Below are 24706 nucleotides of genomic sequence, written 5' to 3' on the forward strand. Positions count from 1 at the left end.
GGACAGTGCAGAAGTCACATACTCACGGGGGCCATGGGAGAGGCTCAGGGTGACCACTGTGTCCCTCGCCCCTCTGTCCCAGGTGTCAAATGCAGTCCAGGGTCCCACCCCAGTCCCAAGGCTCAGGAGAGTGTCCATGTCATCGTGAACACAATGGGGCACCGAGGATGACCAGAAGGGGTGGCAGACACCTGGTCCACCCCAGCTCTGCCTGGTGCAGACCAAGGACAGCAGGATCCCACCACCGGCCTCAGCCTGCCCAGGTGTGGGCGGGGGGGCTCGGGGCTGCAGGCCAGGCAGGAAGGGGACCGCCAGCATGGCTCAGCGGGCACTGTGCGGACGCCCTCCCCCTCCCCAGCTGGCACCGGGGGGAGCAGCACTTGGGTGGCAGAGCCCTAGGGAGGGGGTGGTGCCATCCTCCTGGCTGCGCCAGGTGCCACCCACAGGCTGCTCACCACAAAGGGGCCCCGGGGCTTTCCCCTGTGCCACCCGCTTCCACGCTGGCGCTCCCCGCCCAGCAGGGCCCGCTCTGGCCTGGGTCCCGGCAGCTGCAGCCCCGATCGTGGCCAGGCTCTCAGCCTCCGGGGTGAGGAGCAGTGCTGGGCCCCGCAGGCCGGGCACCACCACAGCCCACGCCCTCCCGGATCTGACCCTCGCAGGGCAGGTCAAATCACTAACCCCCCTCTCCTGCAGCCAGCTGCAGTTTATTGAGCACCGACTGCATGCCATCACTGGGAGAAGCACCAGGGACCCAGGAGGGCCTGCTGGCTTGGAGTTCCCGTCACCAAGGAGGCGAGAGCGCGGGGTGAGGTGGCCAAGGCCACACAGCTGGGCTCAAACTCAAAAGGCTCCGAGGTCCCTTTTTCCTGGAGCCACTCTCTGGGCCCTGGGGGGAGGGGCTCCCCTCCCTCCCCTCCCTCCCCTCCCTCCCCTCCGTCTCCCTATCTGACAAACGGGCACCGTGAACCTGCCACCAGGGCTGTGGGGCAGGCAAGGGCCTTGGGGACCCATGGAGAGTGCGACAGCAGAGGCCTGTCACTCTGACGTCCACGTTCGGGGACTGCCTGCTGTCACCACACCAGAGGCCTGCCCCTGCCCAGCCAGCGCCACCCCTGCTCTGTCATCGCTGCCCTCCGCCCAAGCCAGGGCACCCCAGCCCCCCACAACCTCACACAGAAAACTACGTCACCCCGTTTTCCAAAGCACAGAGACAAGTGGCCCGCCAGGCTGGGGGGCGCACACAGTAGGCCGCACCTTCCCGCTCCTCCCTGCCTCACCTCACCCCAGGCTCACACACACAGCCTGGCCCATGAGGCGCCCCGGCCCCAGACACAGTGTGTCCCAGGGACAGACCAGGTCTGGGTCCTCCTGGGTCCCCCCACCAAGCCAGGCCTGGAGAAGGGCTCAGGGACAGGACACCAGAGCATGGTCAGTGGCAGGCGTGAGCAGATAGCACCATGGGGGCCTGGCCTGGCCTCAGTGTGCCGTGGGTGACTTTCCCCTTCCCCTGGCCCCAGGGCCAGCCGAGAGCCCCGGGCTCCTTACCTACGCGGAGCTCTTGTCCAAAGACGGTCTTCTCACCAAGGGCCGAGCAGTTCCAGCGCCCAAAGCGGAACTGGTACTGGCACTCGTTGATGCCCATCTGCGCCCCCTCCCCGATCACAATGATGGCATCGGGCCGGCTCTGGCAGATGGCGCGCTGCCGCGGGGCCAAGCCAGGAATCTTGTTGCAGATGATGTTGGCTCCCAGGGCCACGACGGACGACAGTGCTCTGTGGAGGCAAGGGGGGTGACGGAGGCCGTGAGGCCGGGGACAGGGCACCCGCCTCCCCACCCGGCCTCCGCTCAGCCTGGCGGTGAGTCTTCACCAAGCACCTCCCACGTGCCAAGTCCTGCCCAGCAGTGAGCAGCAGGTCCCTGCCCTCGAGGGCCACTTGCCACATTACCGTGCCCAGGCCCTCCCGGCTCCAGATTGCAGGAACCACAGAATCACAGCCCCTCGACATCAGACACTGGGACCCTGACCCTGCAGGCCAGAGACCCTCACTCCTGGGACTCGACGGCCCCCACTCAGCACATCTGCCCGGCCCCCAAGCCGCAGCGCTGCCTCTGCGCCCCCGTCCACTCACTCCCTCTCGCACCCCGTGGGCCGCCAGGCAGGCTGCTGGGCAGGCCCACTCCCAGGCCACCAGCACCAGCCACAGGTGACCTCGGGAGGGCAGCCCAAGCCTGGGTTTCCACAGCCACCGAACAGGCCTCCAAGACACCCGTCCCCACCACCACACAGGCCCAGACGAGCGCAGGAGGAAGCTACCCCCAGGAGGCCCACCGCAGCCTCTGGGTGACCAGCTGCTCGGGGCAGAAACAGAGGGCAGTGAACTGAGCACCTACTGTGTGCTGGTTCCTCGGGGGTGATGAACCTCCTGGCCTCCCCAGCAGGAAGCCTCTTGCCAGTCCCTGTCCACTTGGGGTGTCAGCAGCGAGACTGTTTGTTTAATGAGGTGAAGTCACATAACGTAGAACTGACTATCTCAGTGCAGCATCCCCCGTGTTCAGGACACGCAGGGTGTCCCCTGCCCCCCGCCCGTCCATCACCCCAAGAGGAAGCTCCGTGCCCTCAGCCGTCCCTCCCTCCCCCTGCCTGGCCCTGGCGATCCCACGGCTGCCTGTCACCGTGGACACACAACATGGCCCTTTTGTGAGCGCTCCTCCACGGAGAACCCTGCTTTGAAACTCCCTCCACGCCGCAGCCCGCGGCCCTGTTTCATACTTTTTTAAGGCTGAATACTATTCGGAGGCACAGGGGCCAAGTCCCGTCCGTCTGTTCCCCTAAAGGGACTCGGTGATTTCCACCTGCGGCGTGGGACGCGGCTGCAGCCGGAGCAGGTTTCCTCTGGGCTCCTGTTCTCCGCCTCCCCGGCAGGTGCCTAGGAGCAGAGCTGCTGGACTGTGTGGTAATTCTTTCGTTTTCTGGGGAGTTGCCAAACTCTTTTCCACAGCGGCTGGGCCGACTTCGGTTCTCAAGAAGGGCCAGGCAGGCGGGGCGGGCTGCTTCCCAAACAGCAGGCCAGGTCTGGGGGGTGCGGCCCAGCGTGGGAGGGGGCCACCTCAGGCCCGGTCCCTAGGGTGGTGGGCCCTCCTGCACCAGGGCCTGCCCGTTCTTGAGAGAAGAGCAGTGTTTTTCCAGGATACTGAGCGCCAGGGCAGCTGGACGGTCCCCGTGTGGCCCGAGCCCCCAGCACGTGCTGCAGCCGAGCCCGGTGACACTCAATCCTCTGGCCCCGCCTGTCCGCCCCACCGGATAATCTGGCCAAGATCCCCCTGGGTCTCCCACGGGCACAATGGGCAGACACGCCCCAGGCTGGCGTAGAGGAAGGGCATCTGGACGGGTGGGGCTGGGAGCGGGCTGGAATCTGGGGAATTCAGCCCAAGGTAACCGTAGATCCTTGGAAATGGCCGAGAGATGGATGGGAACCCAGCCGGGCACCAGCCGCCACCTTAAGTTGGAGCCACTCCAGGTCCTGGTTCTGGACCTAAAGGATTCTCTCGCCCCCAGTTCTCCCCATAGGCTCAGGACACAAGCCCCCGCTCTGCTGGAGTCCAGCCAGGGGACCCTAAAGGACTCTGGGAGCAGCAGAGGCCCATTGCAATAGCCCCAGCCCTGGTCTCCCTCCTCCAGCAGCACCCCAACTGATCAGGTCACCGCCCACCACGTTGCCCTTCACCTACAATCAGAGGCGCCGGGGTCTGGCCTCCGATGAGCCTCCCGCTGTCCCACCTCCCACCCTGCTGTGTCTGCAGGGCCCTCTGCCTGGATCTGTCTGGCAACCCCCCGCTTCCCTTCCAGAGCCAGGGACAGCCCCTCTGTGTCCAAACTCAGCCCCCAGCACTGAGGCCAGCAGTGACCCCTCAGTGACTGTGTCCACACCCAGCTCCTCAAGCAGGCAGGGCCAACCTGGGCTGCATCCTGGCCTCAGCAGAGGCCCATGTGGGGTCCCCGAGCCTCTGTGGGGTGGGCAAGCACCCCACCAATGAACAAGGGAGTCCCCAGAAGCTCTCCAGAGGCAAATCCTAACTCAACAGCAAGAAGACAAACTCCCCAGCTTTAAAGGGGCCTTAGAGAGACGTTTCCTGAAAGGTCCACCAACGGCCAGCCAAGCACCTGAGGGTGACCAGCCACCCTCATCACGAGGGAACTGCTACCACCCTAGATAACAAGTGTTGGTGAGGACCTGGGGAAACTGGAGCCCTCCCAGACTGCAGCGGGAGCAGGAAACCCAGTGGCCTCTGCACACAGCAGTTTGGCAGAGAGTTAAAGTTAAACATTGAGTTACCCAGAAATTTTTCTTGTGGGCATAGAGCCAAAAGAATTGAATGAAACAGGTGTTTAAACAAAGCCTTATATATGAATGTTCGTGGCAGCACTATTCACAATCGCCAAGGAGTGAAAATAACCCAACTGCTCAATTACACATGAGTGGGTAAACAGAATGTGGTATATCCATACCATGGAATATTATTTAGCCATAAAAAGGAAGGGAGCCCTTGGCACAGTGTGGAGGAAGCTCAATAAATGCCCAGAATAGGAAAACTGTAGAGACAAAGTGGAATAGTGGTTGCCAGGGCTGGGGGAGGAGAGACAGGGGAGTGACTATTTAGGAGGTGTGGAATTTCCATTTGAGGTGATGGAAAGTTCCTGAACCAGATAGAAGTGATGGTTGAATAGCATGGCAAAGCCCTAAGTCCCACTTAAGGTGGTTAAAGTGATGATTTTATTTAATTTTTTTAAAGTTATTACAACACACGAGATTCCCACACCCTGAACATAGGGCAGGATCCTGTGGGAGTGGAAATGTACTGCTCTGGGGTGTGTGGGGTGCTGGGACGTCCCCAGCAAGCCAGTGGGGGAGTGCAAGGTGGTGTGAAGACAGCAGGGTTGGAGCATAAACACTCAGATGTGGTTGATGATTCAGAAAAGGTGGCAGACTTGCTGGCTCTGTGCGGGGATTTTCCACTCGAGACACCAAATCCTCCATCTCTGCAGGGTGCCCTGCATCCTTGCCCAGCAAGGTCCCTGCCCTACAGGTGTGGAGACTGGCACTCAGAGAGGCCAGAGGAGTGGCCAGAGGCCACTGGCCAGGCTCTAACTGAGTTCTGCTCCCAAACCTCAGGTGGAGGCCACTCTGGGCCGGGGCCACACAGTTAGGGAATCCTGCAAGAGGCCTGCAGTCGGCCAAGCCTGTTTTTTTCCCCTCAAAATGCAGTCTGAGTTACCCTGAAATCTTCCAGGTCAATCATTCATTCATTCCAGGTTCCTGAGCAGCTCCTTTGCTGGCCTTCGAGGTCTGGTGGCTGTCTGGGCCGGCCCCACACCTGCCCCATGACTGTCCAGGCCTGGCCCAGCCCTGCATGCCCAAGCCTCAGGGGAGGGGGCTTCAGGTGGGTCCTCTTGGCAAGCCCTGGGGTGGGACCTGGTGTCGAAATACACGGGAGGCGGAGAGTCCTGGGCTCACGGCAAGGGTGGGCACCCGCAGCTCCTGGCACCCTGGGCCCGCTCCCCACAGGCGGGTCCAGGTTCCCCAGGGCAGGAAAGCCCTCCCTCTCCCAGCCCACAGCTGCCTCCCAGATGCCTGGGGACCACCGGCAGGGCCTTCGCCCTCTGTTGCTGACATTTTCCGTGGAAACTTGTGCTCCTGGCTCGTCCCTCATGCGCCTCCAGTCCCTTCACCTGCTCTGAGCAGGTGACGTGGAGCACATGGCATTCGGTGCCAGCCACTGTGAAGTGTGACCCACGTGGGCTGCTGCCACCCTCCAGGCCTGAGCCTGAGGATTCTTACCAACCGGCATGCCTTGGTCACCAGTCCCCAGCCCCCCTCTGAGGACCAGGGTCCAGCTGCTCCAGTGGAACCAACACCTCCACCCCAATCCTGAGCCAGGGGCACCCACAGCAGCCCCGGCACCCTCAATGGGCCCACCTCTGGACATCCCTCCCCTGACCCAGGGGTCTCACTCCAGTGTCTGCAGGTACTTGGGGCTACGTCACCCATGTACCCACCAACATACTCACGGGCTCACCCCCTCCAGGTCACCCCTGGGGCAGCCATCTCCAACGTCTCTCCTAGAGCACCCTGTCCTGTCCTGGACTCTGTGTGGGATAGCCCTGCTTCCTGCAGGAGAGGACCCCCCCCCCAAATCTGCTTTAGCAGGTAGGAATCTAACCTAGATCATGCTGCTGAGCGCCCACCGGTGCTGGACTGAGCTCAGAGGCCGAGGACCTTGAGTAATAGCCATCAGGCTCGCCCCAGAATGAGGAGGCGGCTCAGGAGGTTCAGCTGCCTGCCCAGTGTCCAGGCAGACAGGTAGCAGGGTCGGAACCCACACCTCCTGCTGGGGCCAGTCAGGGTTTTGTCACCAGCCCTTCCTGTGTCACACCCATGCCTCAAGGACAGAGTGGGTCACTTGCCCACCTGGAGAGCCAGCCTCCCCTGTGTTCCGAAGGGGCAGAGGCTGCCTCTGGGGCTGGCTGGGTTGAGGCTGGGCTTCCCCGCGGCTCCTGGAGAAGAAAACCCCACGCGCACCAAGCCACCTGGAACGAGTGCATGGCGACCCAAGTCACAGCCCTCAGGTGGGCCCTGCCCGTGACTCCTCCCTGTCCTATGTCCCCCAGGGCCGTGTGTTGGGAGGACCTTTGGTCATCGTCATGGAGCGAATGAAGGACCAACAGGGAACGAAGTAGCTCAGCAGCTCAGCTCAGGCCGGGGAGGGGAGCCCCACTGCCTGGGACAGTGGCCCGGCTCCCCTGGGGCACCAGCAGGAGGAGGACTGGGCTGGGCTGCAGGCGGGGTATGGCTGTGGGCCGTCAGACACCCCCTTCCCCACGGCATGTACCAACCATCAAGGACAAACAGCTTCTGTCCCCATTTCACACATGGCTGAGAGTCACTGTCCACGAGCCGCACTCCTCCAGGGACGGGTGCAGGTGACAGGGTGACGGGGTCAAGCCCCCAGAAGGACCCCAGGCCCAGGGCTGCAGCTGCACTGGCACTGGGCGAACAGCGTCTCCCACCCAGAGGAAGCCTCCCGCCGCCCAAAGCCTCAGGACCCCAATATTGCGTCCCTAGGACGCACAGGTGCCAGGCCCCTCCACCTCAGGATCCCTTTTCTCCTACCAGTTCCCCCAGACACACCCTCAAGTCTCACCCCAGGGAGGGCAAGGAGGCCCTCTGTGGGGGGCCTCCATACCCCCTGGCTTCCCCACCTCTCTGGCTGGGCCCCGCTCCCCACATGGGGACCCAGAGGCTCCTACTGCAGCCCCCTGCACCCCAGGTCTCTCGGTGGGAGCCGCCTCTCGGCGCCAGCCACCCACAGGACGCTGGGCACTCCCAGCAAGGATCCGGCCGGCACTCTCCAGAACCCAGCGGAGCCCTCCTGGGCCTAAACGTGCCAGACCCTCTGTCAGACTCAGGGGGCCCCGGGGGGACCTGGGAGCAAGCTTCCCTTCCACAGGCTGCAGACATGCCCCTTGGGAATGTCACCCTGATTAGAAAGGGCCTCACCAGAGCCACCCCCCCACCTTCCCCCCACCCCTACCTCTGCCGCACCAGACACCCTGCCTGGCTGAGGCCCCCAGACCCTCCCATGAGCCGCCCCAGAGTGGCCAGTTTGGCCAGGGCGGGAGTGTCAGGCCCTGTGCGGCCCCTGTACCCCACGGCACTGAGCTCCCAGCTCTGCCCCTTGGCCTGCTTGACCCTCTTCCTGGAACACTTGCCCTCCACCTGTTCCTCGCTGCAGGCCTCTCACACCGGCCCCAGCCTGAGGGCCATGCTCAACCCCTCTGGCTTGTCCAAGGTCATCTGTCCCCCAAAGCCTCCATACTCCCCAGGGCAGGGGACCCCAATATTGCCCCACACCTGGTCAGGCCCTAAGCTGACCTTGGACTTGAACCCCTCCACGTGGCAAAGCTTGGGAGCCTCCTGGGAGCTGGGGACAGGCTGTGAGCCTCCCTGCAGGCGGGCCCAGCCCCCCCCCGCCCGGCGGCCCCCTGCTGCCCGGCGGCCCCAGCCCCTCCAGCCCACACTTCTGGCCCGGGGCACTTTGTAATTCTTCCTTCTTGGGCATCCTCTGGCAAAATATGTGAAGAATGTTCTAATTATCTATGATCAGCCAGGGAGGCGGGCCTGGGTCCACTCATCCAGGAAGTAACTGGGCAAATACCCGGGAGGGTGGCGCCTGGCCCGCACACCCGCCCAAGCTGCTCCGCCGGCCTCTCCCACAGGTGGGCAGGGGTGGGCCAGAGTTTCCCCAGCCACCAATGGGCTGCAGGGGGCTCTTCTCCATCTCTGGAGCCAGTGGGGTCCTGTGGGGCAGAGTGTGGACAGGAGCTAGCAGGGCCTCAGTGTTCCTGTCTGTCAAATGGGGATAGGAGTATCTTCCAGGCCTGGGGTCACTAGGCAGACCCCTTGAGCCGCCAACCTCAGCCTGCCCTCACCTGGCCCACCACCCCTGGCTGCCCCTCATTTGCCACTGCCTGTTGCTAGAGGACGCTGGCTAGGGCACACCCCCACGCAGAGCTGGGGCCAGCAGGGTCCCCAGAGCCCACATGCATGGGCAGAGCAGGGAAGCGTAGGACAGAACTGGACAGAACTGGACACAGCAGGAACCAAGGACCGGCTCCTTGGAGCCACTGTCCTTCCTCTGGTCCTCCTTGAGTCCACCTGTCCCCTTCCCTCTGTGTGCTCCCCCACCCCAGCTAAGTGAGGAACATGGCCCGGGGCAGTTCCACATCCCCAGGCCTCGGGCAGACCTCCGTGGGGCCGACCTCCCTGGGGCTGCTCTGAGCCTCAGTTTTTCTCATCCGAAAATCGGGGACAGGTAGCCTTCCCTCTCCTGGCCTGGACAGGAAACCTGGGGCCAGATGAGGCCCTGGAGGGAGGTCACAGGCAGGTTGTAGGCCTGACCACAGCCAGCAGCTGGCCAGTTTGAGCTGTCCCCGACACAGGGCCACCCTCCAGGGAAGTGTCCACTGTGGGCTGCTGCACTCTGGATGGTCCCCTCCTGTCCCACCCCTTTCCCACAGTGGCTCCTCAGGGTGGACCTCGCCAGCCTGAACTTACAGGGGAGGAAGCAGGAGAAGACAGGATGCTCGGGGCACCTGACCCAGGCAGAGCTTGGAGGGCCAAAGGCCACCACCCCCAGGGCCAGCCGTCCCTCCCCACCCCACTGTCCCTCCCCACCCCACCGGGCCTCAGTGCCACCTACACAGTAGCGGGGTAGCTGAGGCTGAACCCAAAGCAGGGCCTCTCTGAGGGTGGGGTCTCCTGCCTCTCTGCCCTTGCCGGGCCTCAGCTTGCCCGTCTGTCCAGGGGAGCACAGCCCTGGCTCTGGGCGGGTCTCCTGCAGGAGCCCCTCCACCGTGGGTCTTGCCTTCTGCGATCTTTCCAGGCCACTGCCCTGCTCTGCTCACTGCCCGCCGTGTTCCTGGGGAAGAGAGCAGAGCGTCCGCTGGCTCCCTCGCGCCCCCGGAGGGCGGCTGCCCTCCCACCCTCCCTGCATAGCTGGCATTCCTGGCCTGGCATCCTGGGACCCCAGCCTGGAGAGAAACCAGGCGGCCTGGGAGAAAGCAGGCAGCGAGCCGGGGTCCCTGGGCAGGGCTGGCTCCTGGTCCCTGCCAGGAATGGCACAAGGAGTCCAGGGCTCAGGGCACAAGGGAGCAGGAGGGTCCACTCAGCCCACCTTGCTGAACTGTGAACCTGGAGCCCCTCAGCCATGGTGACCCCAAACCTCAGACCCCGACCTCCGACCTCCGACACATGTACCTAAAAGGTACATTGCGACACCTGGGTTCTGGTCCCAATGGACCAGATTCTCACTCCTCTAGCTGGCGCCTCCTCCCCAAGAAGCCCACCTGGGTCTCTCCTCAGTCCTGCCCCACCCCCCGTGTGGTCATCTGTGCCAGGCTCCTGAGGAGGTCCCCAGGCCTGGAATCAGAGATCCCCTACTCTAGGTTTCCCACAGCACAGATGGAGTCACCAGAGATGCCACAGCACTAGAGGTCACACAACCAGCTGAGGCCCAAGCAGCACTGAGGGTCCTCTGCCCTGGCCTTGCCCTAATGAGCCAAATCTATTGGATGCAGGGCACCTTGAAGGCCTGGGCAGCCAGGGTGCCAACCCAAAACCTCAGGACAGACGGACAGGCGGGCAGGTGGGCAGACTGGTGGGAGGGAGCTGGCAGGCCCTGCTGGCCTGTGGCCAGCTAGGGAGTCTGGCTACTTGGTGGCTGGGCCAGTGCCTCAGACTTCCTGGCCATGGAAGGCTCCGAGCTGCTGGTTGGGGGGCCGAGTCCCCCGTGGTGGGCAGTGACTCTAGTTTTGCAGACTTCAAGGCAGGGACCTTGGCTGCAGTCCTCCAAGGACCCCTTCCACAAACAGACGAGAGTCAGAACCCCGAGAGGCTGGGGCCCGCCTCGTCCACACAGCGTCCAGGGAGGTGTAAGCCTGGGCCTGCGGCCAGCCCCATCTACACTCGGCTTCCAGGGGGCCAGCTTCCCACCACTCACCTCACCTTTTAAGGAACCCACTGGCCTGGACTTCTCCCTCTGGGGCCTCCACAGTCTCCCCAACCACTGCCTCAGCCCCATCAGTGAGGGGGAGTGCTCACTGGCCCCCTGCAGCCTGGCTGGGAGTTCATCATTCCCATTTTACAAAGGAGGTTCAGAGAGGGACAGCTTCTTATCCAAGGCACACAGCAGCCTGGTAGTGATATGGTATCAGAGCCAATAACAGCAGCAAGCCGAGGGGCCTTTCCCAGGTCCAGACCCTGCCTCCTCGGCTCCCACCCACTGTGGGGTCTCTACATGGCAGGCAGCATGGGGAGGGCAGGGGCCAGTTCTGAGCTCACCGTCAGACCTGGGCTCCGAAATGAAGAATGTGACGGAGGCAGCCTCCCCTCCAAAGCTGCTCCTCTGGTGGAGGCCAGACCACAGGGAGGACTTCCCTACAGCAGGGGTCATCACACTGCATGCTGCTGGCCCTGAAGAGGCTGGGAAGGAAGTACAGGGGCCGAGGGTGGGCCCAGGCCTCCCTCCCACACTTCCAGCAGCTGCAGCCTGCCCGGCCACAGAGAACCCAGAGGGCAGGCTCTGAGAGAGGGGACAGGACACAGCCCTCGTGGTCTCCTGCCCTCGGTCCAGAGCCCTCTGGATGCTGACTGACAGCCACTGGCCTGGCCATCTCTGGAACCTTGTTCCTGGGCCCCCCACACCCTGCATCCCTGAGCACTGAGCTACTACAGACGTGGGGTGTGGCTGCAGGTGCCAGCCCCTGTCCAGTGCTCTCTGTGCCACCAGCCTGCCCGGCCAGCCCTGTGCATTGGTCCCGCCACACAGGTGTCCTCCCTGCACACCCTGCTGGGCCACCAGCACCTTGGCTTATTCCATGGGCTGAGGCTCAGGAAGGTCACCCTGGGAAGTGGGGCAGGCCTGACCTGGTGGTCCACCCTGCCCACTGGGGCAGTGACAGGCTCTCAGTCCACAGTGAGGCCAGCCCTCCCCACAGCCCAACCTGGGGCAGGGGAGATGGAGAAGATTCCATGACGGGTCTAATTCCTTGGGAGGGGGCTGTCAGCAGACCTGGAAATCCCCAACGCTCCCACCAGCGGTGACGTCGCCTGGGAAGACCTCTGTGTGGCACCCAGTTCCTCGTCCCCACTTCTTACGGCACCTGCTGGGCCAGCACGCTGGGGGCTTCTGTGGCCACCCCTACCGTGTAGACACAGGCTCTGTGTGATGAAGGATGGCTTAAGGCTGTCCTTCCGGACCCTACCTGCCAGTCTCGCTTGCCAGGACTGCAGGACATGGGGGATGTGAAGAGCCGGTCAGAGCGGAGGGGCCCTGGGAGAGAACCCAGACCCCCCACCAGAGGTGGAGACCCAGAGAAGAGGAATGAAGCCTTCGCGACTGAGGACCTGGCTGCCCACAGCCACTCACGCTGGCCAGCTCTAGCCAGTCTCTGAGATCCTGGGTCGGGGTCAAGGACGAGAGGGACCCTGGACAGGAAGTCTCTCCTCCTCCTACCACCAGGAAGCTTCACCTCTGGTCCCCAGACCTTCAGAGAGCCTTGTGAGGGGACTCAGTGACTCCTGGTCAGCAGATGCTTCTAATGCGCCCGACTGTGGCTTTCAGTCCCCCTGCAGCATGATGGCAGTCAGAGCGCTACGGAGTCTGCTGGAGGCCGGAAACTACAGACAGAGGGGCAACACGAGCCTCAGAGCCTGACAGAGCCAGGGCCAGTCGGGACCACCTTGATGTGCGGTGCACCTGGCACTCTGACCTGACCCCATCACTGTCTCACCTGCTGCCCTGGGTGGCCCTGTCCTAGATCCCCTTTGCTGGCAGCCAGGGAGGAAACAGGTTCAACACAGACCCCCAGCAGCAGGCACACTCCTGTCCCCGGAGACAGACTTCCAGGATCCTGAGTCCCCCAGAAGCCGGCTCCCTGCCCCTACTACCCAGGGCAGCTGGGCTTCCGGAGGGTCCCGTTCACAGGGCTTTCTAATCGGTTCAGCACTTGGGACTCTTTGGGCCAAAGTTTTAATTCAGAAGTCCTCAGCACCCAGGCCTGCTGTAGGGACGGTGCACCCAGCTACCACTGTCCCCTGACCAGGTGCCTTCCCTGTGGGGGCCTGGCCCACCCACACATCCAGCTGGGCATAGCGGCAAGGCTTTGAGCACAGAGGGCTGGGAGCAGAGGTGGTCAGGGATGTTGCTCTGGCAAATGATGGACGCCCAGATGCTGTCAGACAGGATTCCCAGGGGATGCGGACGCTGGCTCTCGGGACCACGGTCGACGCCCTAGGAGCCACCTGCTGAGCAGGGCACTTCCTCCCAGCCATATTCCCACTTGAGAGACACTCGGGGGCTGCCCACTTTTAGGGTCTTCCACTTGCGGCCTCAGCCCTGGCTGTGGGGCATCCCCAGCAGCTCGGCAGCCACCTGCTCTGGTGGCCAGGGGTCCGGCGCCCCCCTGCCACTCTGCCACTGAGACTGGGCTGGCCCATGATGCCGGCTTCCGTGCCCAGGCAGGGCCTCTCCTGCATCTCTGGCCCCACTCCTCCTGCACCTGCGTGGGTGCCTCCAGGGCCGGAGCACTCACCACCTCCTGGGCAGTAGCGACCCCAGCCCAGAGTCAGGGTCCCCACTCCGAGGGCAAGGGTGCCCTGGGTGGGGGACATGCCTGGGGGAGGGGCTGGCAGGCTGAGCAGGAAGCAGGGAAGGGAAGGGAGGGGGCAGCGCACCTGTGCCCACCCCCACCCCACCGGCCAGCCTGAGGGGAGGCCCCCAGCCCCGCGCCAAGGCGGGAGGACAAACGGCGGTTTTGTCCTTGGCCAGCGGGCGGCCCGCGCCACACAATGACCCTTTCATCAGGCTGAGGGAGCCCTGGGCCGGGGTTTCATCTGACAAGGGAGGGCGCCCGCCTCCTATCCCCTTGTGAGGGGAGCAGAGCCCTATCTGAGCTGGACCCGGGGCCACGAAAAGTGGAGGCCTCCAGGGAGCCCCAGCAGCCTCTATCTGCCCAGGAGGTAAGGAGAGGCCTGAGAGCCCAGGGACTGTCCCCAGGATGCAGAGGGCGGTGCTCTGGTCACACCCCTGGCCCTGGAGGAGGGTGGTTGGAGACTCCCACCCCAGCTACTCCCCTGCTCCCAGCTGCTCCTCTGCCACCATCAGGGGCCAGATGACAGCACTGTGCAGACCTCACAGGAGCTCTGGCTCCCCGGCACCCACAGCAGTGTTGCCCTGGGTCTTGACCCTGACAAGAGGCTCAGGGGGAAATGGAGGGCAAGAGGCTCAGAGGGGAATGGGGGACAAGAGGCTCAGGGGGTATGGGGGGCAAGAGGCTCAGGGGGGAATGGGGGACAAGAGGCTCAGGGGGGAATGGGGGACAAGAGGCTCAGAGGGGAATGGGGGACAAGAGGCTCAGGGGGTATGGGGGGCAAGAGGCTCAGGGGGGAATGGGGGACAAGAGGCTCAGGGGGGAATGGGGGACAAGAGGCTCAGGGGGAAATGGAGGGCAAGAGGCTCAGAGGGGAATGGGGGACAAGAGGCTCAGGGGGTATGGGGGGCAAGAGGCTCAGGGGGGAATGGGGGACAAGAGGCTCAGGGGGGAATGGGGGACAAGAGGCTCAGGGGGTATGGGGGGCAAGAGGCTCAGGGGGGAATGGGGGACAAGAGGCTCAGGGGGGAATGGGGGACAAGAGGCTCAGGGGGTATGGGGGGCAAGAGGCTCAGAGGGGAATGGGGGAGAAGAGGCTCAGGGGGTATGGGGGGCAAGAGGCTCAGGGGGGAATGGGGGACAAGAGGCTCAGGGGGGAATGGGGGACAAGAGGCTCAGGGGGTATGGGGGGCAAGAGGCTCAGGGGGGAATGGGGGACAAGAGGCTCAGGGGGGAATGGGGGACAAGAGGCTCAGGGGGTATGGGGGGCAAGAGGCTCAGAGGGGAATGGGGGAGAAGAGGCTCAGGGGGTATGGGGGGCAAGAGGCTCAGGGGGGAATGGGGGAGAAGAGGCTCAGGGGGTATGGGGGGCAAGAGGCTCAGGGGGGAATGGGGGCAAGAGGCTCAAGGGAGAATGGGGGGCAAGAGGCTCAGGGGGGAATGGGGGGACAAGGGGACAAGAGGCTCAGGGGGGAATGGGGGACAAGAGGCTCAGGGGGGAATGGGGGGACAAGAGGCTCAGGGGGGAATGGGGGACAAGAGGCTCAGGGGGTATGGGGGCGGGGCAGCAAGTGTGACTTGCTTGGTGCAGAGCCCCCAGAGGGTCCAGGAAAGTGTGTGACTGGAGAAACAGAAATTGTGTAGATGGTGCCTCAAAAGTCACTTCCCTTCCTGGGTCACCTGCCCAGCCCCTCCTGGCCTCTGAGGCCTGACCAGGCCACCTGGGGCCCTCACCCACTTCCTCTCCCAGCTGAAGAATGACTGTCCCTTCAAAGGCAATGGGGGACAGGTGAGGGGCCTGGATCTGGGTGAGCTGGGGGCCTCAGGAAAGGGCCTCCTTTGGACCTCAGCGCCCAATCTGCCTCCCTTGGTAAGATGCTGGGGGCCTGCTGCAGGGGATCTCTCTCACACTCTTATTTAGTCTGGCCAACTCCTATCTATCCATCCTTCAAAACTCTGTCCAGGTAACGTCTCCAGAGCCCTCCGAGTTCATCACCTCCCTCTGAACCCAGCCCCTAGGCCCCCGAGCTGCCGCGGCCAGCCTCGCTGCCCCCTGCCCCTCATGCCTGCTAACGCAGGCCAGGCCCTGGGTGGAGACCTTCCCCGCATTTTCTCCCTGGGTGCTCAGGGCCACCCTTCAAGGTTTGTGCGACCCCAACCCTCACCCAAAAGAGGAGACATCAAGGTTGGGACACATGGCAGCAGGAAGAGGTGAAGCAGGAGTATGAACCCAGATCTGTCACCCGCGTGCCCCTGGTGGGAAGCCAGGTTAGAAAAGGTCTGTCCTCCGCAAGCTCCACACGACCACGTCCCAGGAGGGAGCCGAGGCCCTCACACACAGAGGGCCCGAGCGGCCACCGCCAGGGTGCCATGGGCGTGGTGGGGTTTCCGTGATTACTGGTGCTCCATTTGTCTGCAAGGTTCCTGGGGCTTAGGATTTCGTGAGCTTTCCCAGCCACGGACCACCATGCTGCAGAGTGTCACATGCTTTCCAATCCTGAGGGCACCTGGGCCTGAGCTGAGTCTGTCACCATGACTGAAAAGGAGTCTGAGGTCCAGAGAGCCCTCCATACCCGGACAGATGCCTCCCTCCAGACTTTGAGCTGCCCCTCTACAAGGGTGACCTGTTCACTCTGGAGCCTACAGCTCCATCCTGCCCCCAACAGGCCGTGACGCCAGGCGAGTGGGTCTGATTCAGCACCCCGCCCTATGAGGGCCATGCCCACAGGGCCTCTGGGACTTCAGTGGACACCACCAACTACACCACAGTGGGAGCCAGGAAGAGGTTCGGCCTTCGCAGGCAGTGGCCAGCGCCCCCCGCCCCCCACAGCCAGGTGGTCGGTGAGTAACCACCCTGTCACCATGACTCACTCGGCTCCCCAGAGCAGGCGGTCACCATGAGAAGCTGCACCGGAAGACCTGGGGGAGTTGTCACAACCAACCCCCACATCTGGAAGAGGAAGGCCAAGACGGGAAGGGACCTGCCCAGGACAGGGGCCCAGCCTGGTCCCCGGGCCTGGCTTAGGCCAGACCCCCATGCCAGTTGACCTAGCACTGCAAGGCTTTCTCGGGGCCTGTGGCCCCCACCTGCACTCCTGTGGACACTTGCTGGACCCCACTGGCCCTGGAGCACCCACTCTGACAAGCACGGAGGTGGCTAGGGCTGGCTGGAGCTGCCTTGCACAGCTGGGCCACACTCGGCATCCGGTGGGGGCTCAGGGCCCTTCCAGGCCAGCACACCCGTCCAACCCGATCAGTGGCAGGGGCCCAGGCATGCGTCTGGGATTCGCTGTGTGCGGACCACAGCTCAGCACAGGGAGCTGGGGGACAGCCCAGATGAAAGGGTCAGGATCAACTGTCCGCCAGTGTTTGCCATGGAGCAATGGGATGCCTTCTGGAAAGTTCTCTGGAGCAGAACGAAGCCTCCACCCAGGGCCCCTCCTAGCCCCGGCCTCCTCAGATCCCACAGGCTGACCCCTGAGGGCACACGCAGTACCAAGACAGGCCCCAACCCCCTCATCTCTCCTGGTTCCCACAGCTCTTGTATACAGGCTGCCTCTCCCAAGTTCCCCAATCCAGGTCTCCGCACTAGGAATGCCTTCCCTGGAGCTGCCCGGGCCCGGCGCCCACCTGGGCATCTCACACACCTGCTAGCCCTGTGCCTCCCCGACGGCAGGGGCAAGCCCAGGGACACCCATGCCACATTAGCACTCTCTCTCCCTGCGGCTGCAGACCAGGCCCACACACTGGGGCAGGAGCTGCTGAGGTGAGGCAGGGACCTAGGCTGCCCTACTGAGTCCACCACTCGGACCCCAGCACTGCCCGGGAACCATCTGTAAAGCAGTTCCCTTAAGAGAATGTCTGCCCACAGAGCATGCGGTGCAGTTGGGGAGAACATGTGTACAGGCATGGCCCAGCGGGCGGGGAGGTGGGGAACCACCCCCCAGGAGCTGGGGGCTCTGGAGGTATATTGGCCACCACCTGCCGGAGAGTCCCTCAACTGGTACCCTCCCATCTTGCTCCCACCCAGCTTCTGAGTTCCTTGCTCACCCACTCCTCTCAGCCTGCAAACCACCCCTGGAAGGCCGTTGGCTTCCACCCCTGGACACCTCCCCAGGAACACCAAACCTCAGCCAGCCAGCTCCAAAAATGATGTCTCAGGCAGAGTAGCTGCCGGATCTCTAGCCAGGCTTAACACTGAGATGCCAGGATTCTGGGGAGGGGAGGTTTCATGGACTCAGGAAGCCGGATCTAAAGCCCCCTTGGTTGATCCGTTTTCCCAGGAGGGACAAGAGAAGCAGGACCTCTGGCCGGGTACTTAGCCTAAGTCCTCACTGATCAGGCGGTGCCTACCGGGCCCTGAGCCCTGCCCAAGACGGCCTGCTACCCCCCACCCCACCCCAGCTGATGCCTCCGCAGCCGGGGCTGCCCGCCGGGCCTGGAGCGCTCTCTCTGCCCGGACCTTGTAATTATGTCCCACAGCCGGGGAAACCACGGGCCTCGCAGCATCTGGCTGCGGTTGCGAACTTTTGTTTCAAGATGCGCGACTATTTATAGAAGGAAAACTGGTAGGATAGTAATTTCCTAGGAGCTGGAGGAGAAATTGGCTGCGTCTTTATTAAAAGGGGGTGGGGGCGCGGCGATTTATTAGGACTGTGGCCGCGCGGGGGAAGGGGGTGGCGTAGGGAGCGGGAAGGCGGCGGCTGCCCCCTCTGGCCGCGTTAAGCGACCCCGGACGTGGCCCGCGTGTAAAGGAGGGGGCGGGGGAGGGGAGGAGGGGGGAAGGAGAGCTGGCTCTGAGGTTTAATCAGTAGCATCCAGCTTAAATTCCCCCAAACGGCGGTTCCATAAATCAAACTTCTTTTTAAATCGGAGGCCAGAGCATATGCGTCCCATTAGGAATCGGGAGAAGCCACTGCTGCGCGGACGCACCCCCTCGGCTCGCTGGGCCGGACTGGGCCCTATCCGGAGCTTTGCCGTAGCCTGGTGGGTGCTGCCTGGCCGGACGCACACATGCGCCCATGGTGCGCTAGCTCCCTGAGCCCTGATCCTAGGTGGTGCTCCGCAGCCGCCCTAGCACGCTGCTCGCCCTTCTTGCCCCCAGGTGAGGTGTCGACCAGGTTCCAGGGGGAGGCCGCTCAGCACCGCAGGAAGGCACAGGAAGGGTCAACCTGGGCGCTGACTGGGGGACACAGCGTGCACGTGTGTACCGGTGCGTGTGCCCGGGAAGCGGGTGTGTGCGTGCACCTCACCCTAGTGTGGCCTGGCCATGTGCGCCGCGTGGGTTTTGGAAAAAGGGTACCGGTTGGTCCAGGACTCCTCTGGGACGCACAGGGAATCTCCGCGCAAGCCGGCTGAGCCCAGCCCTCGCGTTGGTAAGCACAGCCTGTTCTATTCAGGCAGTGGTATTGCTCTCAGCCACCCTTTCTCTGACCCCAACTCTGGGACTTCTCACTGCTGCAGCTGTTTCCCAGGTGCTCTACCTAGGCAGCTTAGATCGGCAAAGCCACCCAAAGTCCCTAGGTTTCCGTGCCCCGCCCTGTGTCCCCTGCCCGCCCCGCTCCAATGCTGGAGGCCAGGGGGTCCCCACTCACCCACCCCGCTCATCGCCCGCGGCACTCACAGGTAGCTGCCGCTGGACAGGAGGAGAAAGATCTGCGGGCAATAGACGGAGAGGAGCGCGCTGCGCGGCGACAGCAGGAGCATGGTGGGCCGGCGCGCCTGGCGGGGCTGAACAGGCCCCACCGGCAGGGCTCTTGCGCCAGCTAAGACCGGGGTCCCCGAGGCCCTCCCTGATACAGGGCGACGGCGCTGGGCGCTAGGGGCCAGGGCTTGCGGGCCCAGGGGCAGTGGTAGTCCATGCACCGCCGCCAGGGCCGCGCATCGCGCCAGTTCTGGGGCGGCGACGGGCGCTGGTTCTGGAGTGCGGGGGACGGGGGTGGGTCAGGCCCGGAGCGGCACCGCTCGCCTTGCGGCTGTTTGGCCCTCCGTCGGTCTGTCGGTGCGAACCGGCTCTGTCGCTCGTTCTGGCTCACGTCTCCAAGTCTCCTGAGGCGCGCAGCTGCCATTGGATGGGCCGCCCCTACATCCGCCTCCTCCGCGGGCGGGTTTTTTTAAAGGGGAGGCTGACCCGAGCGTGCGGCGGGAGCCGCCCCCAGGGTTTGCCCAAGTGGCCTGGGTCTGGACACCCTCACCCCCACCTTCAGCGAGCCACGCCACTCTGGCCTAGCTCTGTGCGGCGCACCTGGGGGAAGGCACCTCAGGGTAACCGCGCGGAGGCGTGTGCTCCGCTTAGAGGCTGTGCCCAGCAACGTGTGTTCGTGTGTGCATGCATGTGCCTGCATGCGCCTGCGGGAGCGTGGGCGGTCTGGGAGGGCGCAGGTGTGAGTGCACAGATGCGCCGTGTGTGCTACCCTCTCTCCCGACGGCCACCAGTTAGGGGAGGTTCAGCCAGGCCAGCCTGCTTTGGTGCTGGAGCCTGGTGTCTGCAGAGCGCTGGGCCCTGCCTATGGCCTCAGTGGGGAGGCTGCCAATGGGAGACCCTGACAGGTGCTGCTCTCTTTACACACGGGGCCCTCAACCCTAGGTCCCCACCCCTCATCTTTTGCTCTCCTTTGAGGATTTGGTTGTGACGTGTGGGGTGGAGCAGACCACAAGGACAGACTTTTCAAAACAATCCTCCTCCTTCCAGTAAGCTTTTTAAAGCCTAGAACTCAGATTTAGGGTCCCACCTCCTATTGTCTGCCAAACCTGGCTGTTTAAGAGCCATCCCACTGGAGGGACAGAAACCCTGTCAGCTGCTGGGAGGAGGCAGAGCAGTAAAGGGGAGCTCTGTGCCATCTGGCCAGTGGTGCTGGCCTCCCAGCCTAGCAGGGAGACTCGTCCCACACGTCCAGCAGGAAAGCACCTTCTCCACTTTCGTCTCTCCGGTTCCCAACTCCTCCAGCCCCCTGCTGCAGCTGGCCACAAAGGCAAGGGCAGGCCTGGGACAAGGCTGATCCTGGAAGTTCAGGGACCTTGGTGCAGTGGGCCCAGGCTCTAGGTCATTCCATTCAGAAAAGACCCTGGAGAAGATCCTCAAGTCACCATGTTTTGAAATTGCTCAGAATCCAAGACACGTCTGTTCTGGGGTTTGGAGGCCTGAGTTCTGGTCCCACTGCTGCAGTTGCACTGGCTGAGGGGCCTATGAGTGTTGGACATGTGGGGGGGGGGTGAGGGACATGCAGCACCCAGGGGTGGGCTCAGGGGGCTGAGATCACAGAATACCCTTCAGTGCCTACAATCTCTGATTTGGGGTTAGAACTTTAATGATCCTAAAATCCCAACTCCTGGGATTCCAAAGTCCTGGAATACATCATTTGAAGGGGTCCCCAAGTGGGGAACCGGTGTGTTGCTGCAGTACCCCCTCAAGTCTCCACGTCCCTGCAGGAACCCCCTGGAGGAGGTGCCTCAGGCTGCCTCTGCCCTGGGCTGTTGCCCAGGGATGTCACGGTCAATAGCCATAAGAAAGGCTTTATCAACCCCACAGGTGTTTATTGGGATACACGTTACCACTGCCACCAGGGCAAAGGCCTCTGGGACTGATCCCTCAGTGGCACTGAAGGAGCATCGACCATCACCATCGACCATCTGTCTTTATAAGGCTACTTGGGAAAAGAGCCACCACCCAAGGCACTGGCCAGGAGAGAGGGGAGGACAAAGTCAGCCAGCCTGTTAATCCCACCTCAAACCTCCTGAGCCACCAAGCTGCTGATCATTTGGTCATTTAACCCTTTAGGTCACATGTGGGCCCAGCTTCCCCCCCCCCCACCTAGTGAAGCCAAGATAACTTGCAAAGAAAGCAGGGCGGAGCCTCTGGGGAGGGGCTAGCCAGGTCCCTACCCTACCCTCTCCTTAATAGATCCCAGGGCTGTCTGGCTTTCCTCGATGTCATTTTACAGAGGGTTTGGAGACCACGTTTGGAAACCCAGGAGTCGGGGAAGTATGTGTTTTAGGGGGACACACCAGGGAGAGGAATTCCTTCTCCAGGGCTCTGGGCAGAGCCAGGGCCACACCGAGGGACACTTGGTCTTTGCCTCCCTTCTTATCTAGTCCCAGAAGAAAGTTGCAGGCAGGTGCCTGGATTTTAGGCTGGGCCACAGGGCGACAAAACATTGGGGTCTTGCTCTGAACTGTTCACAGTGGCCAAAGCTGCAACTCCACTTACAGAGGGTGCAGGAGACTTAGGAAAGTCAAGCAGACCTCCAAGCCCTGTAGCCAGACGGTGGGCCAGGCTGGCCCTGGCCCTTAGCTCCTTCTGCTGGGGATGGTGGGACGCACAGAGCTCTCCTGCTAGTGGGGGAGGGGCTGCTTTCTGAGGACTCCTGTTGAGGAACTAATGTTAGGAAGACCAGAGCCAGTCCACCCCAGCTGTGCCACTGTTCCAGGTGGACAGTGACTTGGCCTCCTGTGCTCAGTTCCCTAGCTCTGAACTCTAGGGCTGCCCCACAGAGAGCAGGAAGGAATGACCTTGGTAGAACCAGGCAGCAGGGACAGAGCCTCACTGAGGGCTGCTGACCCCTCCGTGGGCCCAGGAGGATCACTGCAGGGCCGGCAGAGTCCAGAAGACAGTGGCCTGTCTGCCCCACCCCCACCCAGCAGGCCCAACGCTGGCACCCCTCACCTCCATAAACAAACACCCAGGGACACAGCCTACCCACGGACCTACAATAAACAGAGCCACCAGCAACCACAGACACACCCTCCCAGGCCTGCAGGGCCGAGGCTAGGACCAGGGGCTCCCAGCCTTGCCTCTGAAGCCGCCAGCTTTGGTCTCTGACCGCTCTGGGCCTCAGTTTCTCCATCTGTAAAATGGCAGAGGAGAGAGGGATGTAAGGTTGATGGAAGAGATGGTTCTCAGACCGTGTTTCTACCTCTCACCTGGGACGCGCGCCTTCCGAGTACGGAACCCACCTCTCCGGCGCGTCTGCTCGCGGCCCTTCACAGCGGCTCAGAGGGGCTTTCGGACGGTGTCGCACAGTAGGAGCGCGGGGCGTGGGTGCCGGCAGGTGCGAGGAGCGCGCGGCGGGCACCAGGCGGTGGGCGACCCCGTGAGGCGCACCGCACTCCCTCTGGGTCACCCAGTCCCCCCACCCTCAATCGAGGGAGGCAGAGACGGATTCTGTCTAAAGGAGATCGCGGTTCAACAGGTAGGGACTCGGCGAGCTTCTGGAATGTGGAAATACGACTCGGAGCAGCTACCGCAGCGAGCAGCGAGCGCGGCCCGCCGGGCGCCCGCCCGCCCGCCGCGCCAGGGGGAGCGCGGAGAGAGGGGGCCGGGCCCTGGGCCCCGGGCGGGCGGGGGCGCGGGCCCCGGACGGAGCCCGAGGCGGCCGGGCGGGCCCCGCGGCCCATCCTGAGCCAGCCGGACGAGTTGTCAAGGTAATTTCAACACGTCCGGGTGATGGATAGAGACGGAGGGCCGCGCCGGGTGCCGGGCCTGCGCGCTCGCGTTCGAGTGCGCGCCCCCCGCCCACCCGGCCTCCCCGGCGGCCCGACGCCCCCCGCCCCCAGCCCCGGCGCGCCCTCCAGTCGGCGAGCGCTCGGTCCGGGCTCGGTGCCCAGCGCAGCCCGGGGGAGGGAAGGCGTGTCCCACCCCCGGGGCCTGGAGCCCAAACAGGTGAAAGTACGCGCCGGGCACGCTCGCCGCTACCCGCGAGCCCGGAGGCGGCCGCCCGCGCGCCCCGCTCGCTCCTCCGGCCCGGGTCTCGATGCCCCTCCGGAGCACTCGTCGCGCAGGGGGCCCTGCTGCCTCTCTGCGGGGCTGGGGCGACGGTCCGACTCCCAGGCCAGCCCCGCAGGCCCCGTAGCCGCCGTACCCACTCAGGTCCACACGGCCCCACAGGGACCCCCTGGAGGAGCTCCTCCGGCTGCCTCCACCCTGGGCTGTCGCTCCCCGCCCACAGGGACACTTACCCGAGCTTCACGTAAAGGACTCCAAAGCAGAGAAACACGTAGAAAATCCACTTGCGAAAGTTTCTGTGCATGATCCAGGGAGGGGGGCTGCGCCATAGACAACTGCGGCCAGAGGGGACGCGCGGGCCCGGCGGGGGACGGGCAGGGGCCGGGGGACTGTGCGCAGACCGCGCTCAGCCGGCGCTGCGGCTCGGGCGGCCGGCGACGCGCGGGCACTCGGCGCGCGTTGCCACCATGGTGAGCCCAGGTCGCTGCAGCCGCCGCGTGCACCCGGGGGAGTGACCCGAGCCGGGGACCGCGACTTCGGAGCCCCGCTGAGTGACTGTGGGGTCCTGATAGCGCGGGCCTGGCCCGGGCGTGGCAGGCGGGCGAGCGAGCGCAGCCTCCTCTGGGCTCAGCGCCTGAGGCCGTGCGCGCCTCGCAGAGCGCCGCGGCGGCCAATGTGTCCGCACTTGTCGGCCTCCCCAGGTGACTCGCGGCCCGGGCAAGGGAGCCGCGAGCGAGCGAGCGCGCCCCAGGTAGGAGGATCCGCCTCCCGCCCGCCCTCCTCGCTCGCCGCGCGCTCTCTCTCTCACTCTCTGGCTCTCCCCTCCCTTTTCTCCTCCCTCCCCCGTGACACACAAACGTGTCTACCCCGCGCCCCCCTCCCCAGGCCAGCTCCCTTCCGATCGCCCTCGCAGGACTGCGGGGGCGGGGGAGTTTGGGGGGAGGGCGGGGGAGGGTGCGGCTCGGAAGAGACACCTGCGCTGCTCTGCGCCGGCGGGGGTGGGGGTAGGAATAGGGGCCAAGAAAAGGCCTGTGCAGGTCCTAGTGACCACTTGGCTTCCAGTTTCTCGGAGGAAGGAGAGACCACTCACCCTATCTCCTTTCCAAGCTGCACGACCCTCCCAGAAATCATTCACTACCGGGCCACACCCTCGGTTCTGGCATTGCTACTCCCCCAGCAGAGCTTGGTGGGAGACAACCCCCTCCCCCAGCACTGTCCGCAGAGCTAGCCCAGCATGGAGGCATGGAAGATGGACAGGCTAGCCTGGCCAAATGCAGGGGGTAGAACAGTGTGTTTTTTTTTTTTTTTTTTTTTTTTTCACCAGGCACCAGAGTAGAGAGCGAAGGAGGATAACTGAGGAGACTTCCCTGGCATCAGACAGAGGTTGTTGGCTCCCAGGGGCTCTGTGCCCTGCCCTTGTGCCATCAGCACCCGACCTCCTCTGTGATTCTCCCTTCAATGTTGAGAGGCCAGGGCTTAAGTCAGACTGGCCTGGGGGTCTCAGAGGCCGTCTGGCCTGGTTCAGAGCCTGAGGGGTGGGAGTCAGGGAGCCACAGCCCCAGTCTGTCCTCAGGAGGTCAGCTGGTACTGTCCTCAGGAGGTCAGCTGGTAAGCTGATCATTGTCCAGGCCAGGAGCCCTTCCTGCTCCCTGCCTCACCGTGGGACTCCTTGGACCAGGGACCAAGGGCCGGTGGATGGCGGGTGAGCGGAGCGCTTACTCTCCAAGGATCAGCCAGCACCCAGGACTGCTGGGTGCAGGGAGCAGGTGTGCGGCGGG

The 24706-nt window shown here is 63.8% G+C and overlaps 1 protein-coding gene across 1 annotated transcript in view; it reads right to left on the reverse strand.

Moving 5' to 3' along the window:
- WNT7B (Wnt family member 7B) overlaps positions 1 to 23280 on the reverse strand; it is a 42983-nt gene extending 19703 nt beyond the window's left edge. Inside the window, exons 1-2 of the mRNA XM_081310901.1 lie at positions 23162 to 23280; positions 1546 to 1772 (exon numbers count right to left, since the gene is read on the reverse strand). Of these exons, the coding sequence (XP_081167027.1) occupies positions 1546 to 1772; positions 23162 to 23232 (298 nt within the window). The 5' untranslated portion in view covers positions 23233 to 23280. The remainder of the gene's footprint in view (positions 1 to 1545; positions 1773 to 23161) is intronic.
- Between the last annotated feature and the right edge of the window lie 1426 nt (positions 23281 to 24706).

Source organism: Spermophilus citellus (genome assembly GCF_964194105.1).
Source record: "Spermophilus citellus genome assembly, chromosome: 10".
Classification (NCBI taxonomy): Eukaryota; Metazoa; Chordata; class Mammalia; order Rodentia; family Sciuridae; genus Spermophilus; species Spermophilus citellus.